Raw genomic sequence first — 11176 nt, 5'->3', positions numbered from 1 at the left:
GCAGCTAACAGAGTCTTTGTTGAAGCTTCAGAGTTTTGTACCCTGAAGCGTAATGAGTAGGACGATGATTCCTAAATTCCTTTTGGGTTTAATATTTTGTAAAGTAGTGAATTTTAACATTTGGTCATCCTGGGTTTACCTTTATTTACCTTATTACATGTAAGTGTGAACATCCTCATTTTCAAAACAATCGTGTTCTTTGTATCCACACTTGAAACCGCCTTTTCTATATCTGATATATAAATTAATTGTACAGAAGAAAATATTTATTTCCATATCATAAATCAAGTTCATTCCTTCCATATGTCTGTAGGAATTATAAAGCTCTTCTTGATTATTCTCTCCTATTGGGCAATCTCCTGAGATTTTATGCCCTGATGACACAGTGATTAAGTGCTCAACTGCTAACTGAAAGGTCCACGGTTCGAACTCACCAACTAATCTGAGGGAGAAGAGACCTGACAATCTACTCCCCTAAAGATTACAGCCTAGGAAACCCTATGGGGCAGTTCTACTCTGTCCAATAGGGTCACTATGAGTGAGAATCGACTAGACAGTAATGGGATAATATATTATTATAATTATTACACTGTTAAAATATGCAATTTTATACTTTTTACATTTTTCCCTTTCTGTGATTTAAGCAACTCTATTTTTACACTGTATCTATTTTCCTCCCTAATTACATTAAGCAAAATATATTATTATTAATACCTCGTTATAATAATTAGTTTTGACTAACCTCATTTTTAGAACATCGAGATTTCATCTCAGGAACTTTTTTTAACATCTGGTATATTGTCTTTGTAAATATCACTTTGATTGATTTCCAAAGAAGATAAAATTAATGGATGTGTTTTAAGGGAAACGTTTAAAGGGAAAACACCTCCTCATGTTATATGTTTTCAGTACAGTTTTCATTATTTCTTGCATTTATGATTGCTATTCTCTTTCCAGCTCTTTCAGCTGTCAAAATTTTGCTTAATTCTTTATGTCTTAGTTTCTTCAACTGTAAAACAAGGGTGTTGTACTAAACTATCTCTAAAGTTGCTTGGTTTGACTATTGAAATCATTGTCCTCACCCTCATCAGGTTTCCAAATGAAAAATGATATGCAAGTTCCTCACAGAGCCAAAGCAAAAGCAAAAAATATTGAAGGTCCCATGGAACGAGTAATGAACATAAACATATTAGAGTGCTGTAACAATATAGGCCTTCAAGGCTGTAATCTAACAAAAGCAGACTGCCGGGTCTGTCTTCCATAACATCTCTTGGTGGATTCAAACCATCCACCTTTCACTTAGTAGACTAGCTCTTAACTGTTTGCATCACCTAGGGACTCCCTAGTAGTTTTAGGTACTATGAATTTCTTCATTTTACACAAGAAAAAAACTGAGACATTAGAAAGATTAAGTGACTTCTTTCATCCAAAAGTGATATTAACCCTCAAGGCCTATGCATTTCTTGGCCCTAACTGCCCATTTTACCTGCTCATATTTCCTAGATTGGAATTTCCATGTTTCCTATTTGGAACCGATTGGGACAGATCTTTTTTTCTTGATGTTCAGACAACATTTCAAATTATTTTTACACCTTATACTGTCCACTTCATATTCTATTGCCTTTTAAAAAAATTGTTCAACATGACCCTTCCACATGTGAATATTTTTAATGCAACTACAAACAAAGTATTGCAAATGCCTTGGATAAAATATTCTTGATGAGGTCAATTGTGTATTGGAATATCTAACTCATGGACACACAGCAATGTTGGTTAAATTGAATGAATTGACAGTCATAAATATGAGATAAACTGGGTTAATTAGTGTCTTTATAATTCCATCTGTGTCATAAAACCCAACATTAGAGAAAGCAGTGTGGCTTCAGTGCTTTCATTGCTGATTTAATGTTTAGTAAATGAGTTCTTAATCCTTTTCAAATATGTAAAATAGGCTCAATAGCAAATTACGGAAACTGTAAACTTTCCGGTCTATCATATGTGGATTAATTCCTATGGTATCACAAGTTTCCTTTTCAACTGCAAATTACTTACATTCCATAGTCTATGCTATGATATTTTTCTTTCATTTTTCCTGGTTTAAGTTCCCATCTTTCACTGAAACTATCACTACTACCTTCTAACCAGTCTCCAGAATCTTCTTCAACACACACTTTACACTGTGGTCAAAGTGATCTTTCTAAAACACAAATTCTCTGGTCAAAATTCCTAAAATTCCCATTATCTTTGGGGTAAAATTCTAACCTCCAAGTCTGATATGAGTCCCTTAATTATTTGTCATCCACTTAACTTTCTCATTCTTAATATTCTCTATCCTTCTCTTTATCCTTCCAGCAAGCCAAGAACTGTAGTATTTATGGTTAAGTATGACATAAGAAGCCCTGGTGATGCAGTGTTTAAGGCACTCAGCTGCTAATCAAAAGGTGAACCCACCAGCCACTGTGCAGGAGAAATATGGGAGGGAGATTGGCAGTCTGCTTTCGTAAAGATTACAGCCCTGGAAACCCAATGGGGCAGTTCTACTCTGTTCTGTAGGGTCACTATCAGTTGAAATTGACTTGACTGCAATGGGTTTTGTTTTTTTGGTTTAAGTATGACATGCTCATTCTTACATGTGTGCCTAGCACACTCTTCCCTCTTCCTCAGATGCCCACCCCTCCCTTTCTCCCCATTTTTCATTTGCTAACTTCCCCTTTTTCGAGGTTCAACTTAGATACTACCTTTTCTGAAAAAGGCTCAAATTAGAAATCACCTCACTTGGGAAGCTTTCTTTGACTTCTGAAGACTGGATTAGGTCCTATTCACATGGCATCGTGAACAGGCATTTATCACCCACACTGTTTTGAAGGGTTTTGTTTTGGCCTTTCACACCACAGTGTAAGTTCATCAAGGGGCTCTGTCTTGTTCTCGGTTAAATCTCTGCTAATTAGAAGTAATAAACTAAATGTGTTTGTAATGAATTACTATATGAGTAATTTTTTTTTTTTTTTTTAAATCACCACAGTACCCTTACTTCTTGACTTTAATGGAGTGGAGTCTAAAATTCATCCAATTTTGTTTATACCCTCAGACGAAGACATCGCCAGTTTGGGAGTTCATCAGAGGAAGAAACAAAAGAATGCTGCCGTTTTAAGAAAAAAAATTATATACAAGGACCAAAACCCACTGTGGTCCAGTCGATTCTGACTAATAGCAACCCTACAGAACAGAGTAGAACTGCCCACAGGGCTTCCAAGGCTATAAATCTTTAAAGCAGCAGACTGCTATATCTTTTTCCTATGGAGAGGATGATGGGTTCTAATCACCAACCTTTTGGTTTGCAGATGAGCGCTTTAAGCGCTGCACCACCAGGGTTGTTATATATGAACATCTAAAAAATAATTACAGAGCATATGTATGTATGATTTAAAAAATGTGCTTTTTTTTTCTTATCAGAAATAGAAAAATATTATGGCGGGTTTTTTTTTTTTTTTTTTGGAGGAGTAGAGTCAGGTTTTACTAATTGTGTGAACTGATTTTTTCTTTTTTTCCTGTTCTGTGACTGCAAATTCTCTTCCTTTCAATAAGCATTTATTGATTACTTGCTTATTTTCCCTGTAAAAGCACAGTACTAAGCAGAGATTGCACATGTCAGCAATAAGGTATCTCCAGCAATTGACTGCTTTCATGCAGTGAGCAAATCTGCCTTAGTCTGAGATGGAAATGGTGGGGTATCTGTGTTTCTGGCTTTCATGAGCTGAGGCTGCCCATTGGCGTTGAAGAGCACCCAAATATCAGTGCTGTACTTTCCTTACATTCTTCATTGTCTACAAAGGTCAGGACCTGAGTCCTCACCTTACTGAGGACAGATTGGAACCTGAGACTCCAGAGGAGAAGCTCCGTTAATTCCTCGTTTTACTATTGTCAATTCAGGTGTTTTCTGGAAGCACAAAATCCTCATGAAAGAGCTCACTGTAACCACGTCAAGTTCATACTCCATCTCTAACATTGTTTCTAGTGATGCTATTTCATAGAAAATTCATGCCTGGTGTTTTTGCAGAACATCCAACACAAAAGGCCTTGACTTTGTTGTTGTCGTTTTTAATAAACTGACCTTGCCTTACAAAATGGTTTTAAAAGTAACACATATTTTTCCTTTTTTTTTTTTTTTTAATAGGATCAGGAAATGTACCCTAAAAAAAAAAAGAATCAAATAATATAAATTGTTTTTCCCCTGTAGCTAAAATTGCTATGCTAGTTTTAAATTTCCCAATCCAAATTGATGAACAATTTTCTCCGCAGTATAAGAATGGATTTGGCAGTGCAAAGATCAGAGCAATCTCTTCTTCATTAAATTGGGCAAAGAGGGCTTACTGGTTCTCAAACTGTTAAATGGGTATCGGGGGTTTTAATGAATGGAACGCTTATTTTTGTGCCAGCTCAACTAACAACATTGACATGATTAGCATACATTTTGGCAACTGTTCTAGCACAAGGTGTTAGTTAAAAGGGGGCTTTTATCTTTGAGCTTGCTTAATTTACTTTAGCTTTCCTTATTATAAGGATTTCTAATGTGAATGAGGTGTTTTGGTAAAGGAAATCCTGCCACAAGAAATTGTTCAGAAATATGTGCTCATTAATATTACAGGCATTTCTCATGCTGGAGATGAAGTTTATGCCTTAAAACATATAAACCATCTTCAAATTTAGAAATGAATGGGATATTTCATTGCTTTTACTGATGGTCAAAACATTGTGCTTATGGGGGATTTATTTTTTATTAATGATACTACTTGTTTCCTAAATAGTTGCTTTCTTAAAAAAAAAGAAAAAAGAAATGGAAAATTTCTCATAAAGGCTGCTGTACATCCATTATGAATGCAAAGTTTGGAGGTTAAACGATCCTCCCCGCTTATCTCAGGTCCTTCTCATACAAAACGGCTTTCCCATGAAAACACATTTATATTTTTAACAAGCAGTGGTCCCCCAGATGCTTATTATTTTGTTTATTCAAATTGTTAAACTGAAGAAAACAAGAAAATGAGTTAATACAAATTGAAAAGGTCTTGGGCCTTTACATTCAATTCTTTTTTTTCTTTTGCAGAGTGGTTTTATTTAAAAAAAACTTGGAAGATTATAACACAGCTAAGAGAGAATTTGATATAAATATATAGTAAAATGCATGTTTATAATTTATAATAAATTAAAATTTATATGCACATGCATGGGTGTAAATCTTCACATGAACATCTATCAAACATGGGCATGTTCTCTATTACATACTTGTCTACAGCTACACACATATTTACTATTTTCTCCATGTTTAGTTGAGTCATAAATTAGTTTAACATAAACTTTAGCAGGGCAGAATCCTTTGTGTTTACCCATATTTACCCCTAGAGGCAAATGAATGCCACTAACAGACATGTCAGTGAAAGAACAATCTCATGTTCAGATACAAAATGGTAAAAATGAGAAAGAAGTTATGAAAATATATAGCTTTAATTTGCAGACATATAAACACTTTTGGTACAGTACAGATGCATGACGACAAAAAGTAAAATGATCCAATTTAAGCTGACAACTTCCTTGTTTATACAGAAGCGATTTGTGATAGCTCTCATATAAAATAAAATTCCCATCTCGTAAATGTAGTAAAAGTGATCAGTCACTGATGAACCAGCTTTCTTCATTGCAAAGGACTCAGTAAAAGCTAAATTATCAAAGAAATCTGCTGCTGGGTTTACAAATAAACTCTTGGACTTAATCCAAAGCCAAAGAAGGGAAGCCAGAAATGGTAGCCAAGAAACCTAAACAACAACAAAAATACAAGTAAAACTTTCATATAAAATGCACGACTGAAATGACCAAAAGTTTACACTAGTTTCTAGAATGATCCCGTTTAAAATAATTTTTATTTTATCCAGTGGATGAGCTTAAGCATATAAAAATCTAATATGCAACCCAAGTATAAAGTACTACTCACACAAGCTATGAACACACCAAAATGTCTTGAACACCTATGAAGCAACTAAGGGTCAAAACATTTCTTTGCTTCTGGCTGTTTTTTCTTGGGCACAATTTCTAGTTACATTTTCTGTAAGGAAGAATATACGGTATATATTTCCCCCTGTAATAACAGCAAGTACAGTGGTAATGCAAACTAAGCGAAAGCAATTACAGTATGCAGAAAGTGAAATAACTCTTCAGCAGGTAGAAACTTTAACACACAGCAATGTTTTTTATTCTTGCTCAAAAATAATAATTTTTTTTAATGCCTTCTTCTTTCAAACTATACATAATGTACTTACAAAGTAATAGACATTCTATTTGCAAGTGCATCTCTTTTCCCTCTTATTATACATTTAAGCAGGGCAAATTAAATGTACTTTAATTTCATACTTGTTACATGTTAAAAACAATATATTTAAAATAGACTCTTTCATAATTCCATGTACATCATCTGTCATGTACAATACCTCAAACAATTCTCAGCCAAGGGGCAAGTGATGCCCTCTTGTGGTTAAAGGACTTAGACAAAAAATTTAATGTATCATAATCTTACCTTTCTCGCAGGTTTTATCAATGATCTGCTTGGTGTTCAAGCTTTTATAACATTTCTATAGCTGTTAGTACTAATTTGCATAAAAAATGCTGTACACATTTTATAACATCTGAATTTGAATTTAAAAACTCGTAAACAGCTATTTACAGTATAGTACAAGTTATAAATTAGTTGTCCTTCATTGGAACTGCCATCAGTCACTCTTGTTTAGGTGGTGAAGACTGTCCAAAGTCAGTTAAAACATCTCTCTGTGTTATTCATGTGAAAATATCAAATATTAGAAATATCCACCGGTTTCTTCTCTCTCATACACAAGTCAATTTTTCCTTTCAATGGAATTTGTACTTCCAAATTTCCATCTTTCCTGTGATGTTTTTGCCCCTTCCTTAAACAGATGTAAATGCCCATCCCTGTTACAAGTGTGATAGAACCCAAGCTAATTACAGACAGAGCTACCAAGGTAGGCATACAAGACACAGGCTCTACCCTTCTATGAGTTGGTTCTATTGAGATTTGTGGCTCTTTCTCCTCTATATTAATTTCTGGTTCCTTTCTTAAAAGACTCTCAATGTAGCTCTCATTACCGACAGTGTCATTGACAAACAGATTCACCATGACCGTGGAGTGGAGAGGCTCTGGGTAGCCATGATCACTCACTTTGACCAGTAAGCGATGGAGTCCATAATCCGTCTGCAGCAGTGCCTCTTCCAAGGTAATGTTGCCAGTTTTGGGGTCAATCCTAAAGGACTCAGGCCTCGGACCTCTTCTCCCTATGATGCTATAAGCTATGACAGCATTCATGCCTGTGTCTTTGTCAACAGCATAGACCTCTGTAACTGGGGAGCCAGGGAGAGTAGAAGGCAGAACCAACAGGTAAGACATATTAGACTGAGGAAACAAGACAAGAGGTGGGTTGTCATTGATGTCTAGAAGGAGAATTGTGATTTTTGCAGTAGACGAGAGGGCAGGCTCACCCCCATCAACAGCTTCAACCCACAAAGTATAGGAGCTTTGCTGCTCTCTGTCCAAAGAGACTTTAGCTCTCAGCATACCCTTTCCTGTGTCTATGACAAAAATATCGCTTTGGTTCACCACCGAGAGAGCCACCCAACCATTTTGCCCAGCATCAGCATCCGTTACACTAATTACTCCAATTTCACCATATCCTGGGAAGTTTTCTGGCACAAAAAAGCTGAAGTCCTTGTTGATAAACCTAGGGCTGTTGTCGTTTTTATCCAACACTGTGAGAGCCACTGTGGCGACTGATTCTCTGGGTGGCTTCCCAGAGTCAACAGCTCTGACTGTGTACCTGTACTTCTCTTTCTCTTCTCGGTCTAGCTGAGTAGAAACTGTCAGAATCCCTGTAGCACTATCTAAGGAAAAGTAGGATGGCGCATCAGGTCCCAGGAAATATGACACCTGGCCTCTCTCTCCACTGTCAGCGTCTGTAGCATACAACTTGGTCAAAAAAGCATTGGGTGCATTGTTTTCTTCCATGGTTAGTTCTATCAGGGGTTGAAGGAAAACAGGAGCATTGTCATTGTCATCTAAAAGTTGCACTTTAATAATTTTTTGGTCATGAAATCCCTCAGAGTTCCAGGCCACTACAGCTATTTCATAGAACTGCTGTAGCTCATAGTCCATAGGCTTTGCAGTTTCTAGCAAATATTCATTATTGTATGGTTTGTAGGGCGATAGCCTAAATGGCCCGTCACCATCCAGGTAGCAGTTCACCTTGTATTTGCCTTCTGGATCTCTTATGGTGAAAAAAGCAATTGGTGTGTTAACAGGTTCCAGCTCTTTCAGATAAACAACACCATCTATCTCATTTGCTATATAACGAGGGACAATTTCAGGTGGTCTGAAAATGACTTTGATAATGGACACCAGGGCAGTGATCACAGCGGGGATGCAGCCTGGCCCATTAGCAAGGATGGTGAGCTTGTGTGTTTGCAGAACACTTCCCCCAATCTTACTGAAAAGTTTAATGACTCCAGTGATTTCATCCAGATGGAATAAATCCTTAGATGCCTGTGGGACTTTCTGACTGTAAGAGTAGGTGATTTGAGCATTGGTCCCCAAGTCTCTATCCACAGCCTGGACAGCTGCAATCGGGGTGCCAACTGTGGCATTTCCATACACTGTGACATTGATTTGTGAGTCTACAAAGAGAGGGCAATTGTCATTGATGTCACTTATGCCAATGGTGAGAGTGGCGCTGCCCAACAGGGGTGGCGACCCACCATCCTCGGCTATGATGATGCTCACATACTGGTCCTGGGTCTCCCTGTCCAAAGCCCCCATGACGATCAGATAGGGGGTGCGCTCCCCGTTCTCATTCTCTTCCACGTCCAGGGTGAACATACCATGGTAGTCCAGTAATCGGTAGGTCTGTACCCCATTAATGCCTACGTCTGGGTCCACCGCAGGGTGCTCTATGGCCAACCGCGTGTTTACAGGTGCATTTTCCGGGACCCAAACTGAGATTTGGGAAACCGGGAACTGTGGGGCATTGTCATTGATGTCCCGGATGGCGATTTTCACCTTCACAAACCTGAAGTATTCCTGAGGCAGGACCAGCACATCCAGAAGCAAAAGGCAAGACTCAGATGAAGGGGAGGAGGAGATGGAGATGCTGCCGTCCCAGGCTGCCCCTCCACCCCCTTCCAGACACAGGGCCTCCCTGTCAATCACCTGGGCAGAAGTGTGGAGCTCCCCGGAGCGGTTGTCCAGGGTCACGTACTGGCCACTCAGTCCGCGGGAGGCCAGGCTGAAGGAGAGAGGGGGGTTCCACGAGACGCTAGGGCTCTCTGGCGCCTGCTGGTCCTGCCTCCCTGAGGCCCTGGGCACCAGCCGCAGGTCCTCTGCCAGGCTACCGATGAGCACTCCTGCAGGCAGTCCCTCGTTCAGGCTGTACAGGAGCTCCGTGGCCCGGCTGTAACTCGCGAGGCAGTTGAAGGGTCCCACGAAGAGGAAAAACAGAAACAGATGCTAGAGTGGGGGGAGGGGAGAAGGCTCGTTTACACACGTGGAAACACAGAGATTGGAGTCAGAGGCCAGTGTCCCCGAGGTCAATACAGCCCCTATCTCTATTCTCAGAAGCAAATCCTGTACTCAGAGCTGGGTGAAGAAGAAACTTGCCGTAAAGGAGAGATTTAAGGAGCAACATTGCCTGCCAAACTTCATTCCCACCCCCCTGTTTACTTTCTATCTGTACCTTCCTCTCCCATCCCCCGCACCCCCTTTGCCACCCTCATTCAGCTACCATTCCGAGTCTCAAACATAAAACGTCTCTGGAAACACATGCCAGAGTGGAGGGGACTCCCACTCAGGGACTGCGCAACGCGACAGGGAAGCAGCCTGGGCAGGGTATGGGGAGGGAGGGGGTGATAGTGGAGGGAATTGAAAGGTGGGCAACTGACTACCTATTGAAATAGCTCTGACATTAGGGTCTTAGAACGAGAAATGTGTAATATCTCTTTTTTTTACTATGAGACTAATAAAAATAACAACAATAATAATAATATGGAAAAATAGTATCCCATGCACACCTACACACAATACACAAAAATAAACACCTGAGCTCCGAGGAGATTTTCGTTTTAGTAAGCATTTAAGTCAAATCGAAAGGATCCGTATCCCCAACCCCTTCCAAACGCCCCCTTAGGGGAAGAGGCATAAACGCGGAAAAGGATTACGCAAAAACAATTTGTCAATTGCAGGAGACGGTCTCAGCCACATGCCGGCAGCCGGAAACAATCTCCGAATCCCAGTACATAAAACGGATTAAGGGCACCCCCATCCTCCTCTCCCTCCCATCTGTCTCTATTTTTGCTTGAGAAACTTCCTGTCTCGAACCAAGGACTTGCCCCAGTCCTTACTAAAATGAAGACACTTAGCCCAAACTCCCTTCCCTTCCTTCCGTTCTTGCTTTGAAGTTTGAATTAAGGTAAAAGGGTTTCAAACCCCACCACGGTGTAGGAAGTGCCTCCCAGTACTGCCACTTGCCGGGGCCCTGGGGCTCCTGGACCGCAACTCTTACCGGCAGGTTCCCGTGGCTGGTGCTGCTCCTGGGACGATGTAGACGCCCCATATCCAGGCGCGGGTGCCAGGTCGCCGGGCGCCAGCTCACTGCCAGGATCCGCGAGCTGTACGCATTCCCTCGGCCGCGCATTCCCGGGGAGGCTGCAGTCTGCGCGCTCCTGACGGGCGGGCGGCAGAAGACACTCCCTCAGTTCATGCAAATCGCTGGCAACTTCAGCCAATAGTCACTGGCTTGTCAATTAAGGACCGACGCTAATGGGGACAGAAAGGCGAGGGACAGAAGGGCACTGTCATAGTTTCTTGCCCCGGGCGCGAGCACCTCCAGACCCCGCTGGAGGAGCCCAGTGGGGGCTTGCCTCTGACGACTGCGACGGGGAGCCTCCGGGTCCGGCACTCGAGCGCGCGCCTACCAGCCTCCGGCTGCGCCGCACCAGTCAGAACCTACGTCCACAGGTTGCGAATAAAGGAGGGAGCATTAAAATAAATAAATAAGCCCGCATTTGTGTCTGAATATATCGAGAGAGAGTCGGCGCCACAGAGCAATCAAACGCCTAGCTTTGCCACCAGTTC

The 11176-nt window shown here is 40.6% G+C and overlaps 1 protein-coding gene across 1 annotated transcript; it reads right to left on the bottom strand.

The window, feature by feature from the left end:
• Window positions 1-5465: 5465 nt before the first annotated feature.
• On the bottom strand, window positions 5466-10736 carry PCDH20 (protocadherin 20). Its single transcript, XM_023551236.2, has 2 exons — window positions 10605-10736; window positions 5466-9553 (listed from the first exon to the last, which is right to left on the bottom strand). The coding sequence occupies exons 1-2, from the start codon at window positions 10734-10736 to the stop codon at window positions 6833-6835; spliced, it is 2853 nt and encodes a 950-aa protein (XP_023407004.2). The 3' UTR covers window positions 5466-6832.
• Window positions 10737-11176: the final 440 nt, after the last annotated feature.

Source organism: Loxodonta africana, chromosome 17 (assembly GCF_030014295.1).
Source record: "Loxodonta africana isolate mLoxAfr1 chromosome 17, mLoxAfr1.hap2, whole genome shotgun sequence".
In the NCBI taxonomy this organism is placed as follows: domain Eukaryota; kingdom Metazoa; phylum Chordata; class Mammalia; order Proboscidea; family Elephantidae; genus Loxodonta; species Loxodonta africana.
This window is presented reverse-complemented; position numbering and strand designations above follow the sequence as displayed.

Excerpts from the sequence above, each read along its gene's own strand:
- PCDH20 (XM_023551236.2), bottom strand. The coding sequence starts at position 10,736 with ATGCGCGGCCGAGGGAATGCGTACAGCTCGCGGATCCTGGCAGTGAGC. Across the intron at positions 9,554-10,604 it reads CCAGCCACGGGAACCTGCCG|CATCTGTTTCTGTTTTTCCT; the intron begins GTAAGAGTTGCG and ends CCCCCACTCTAG.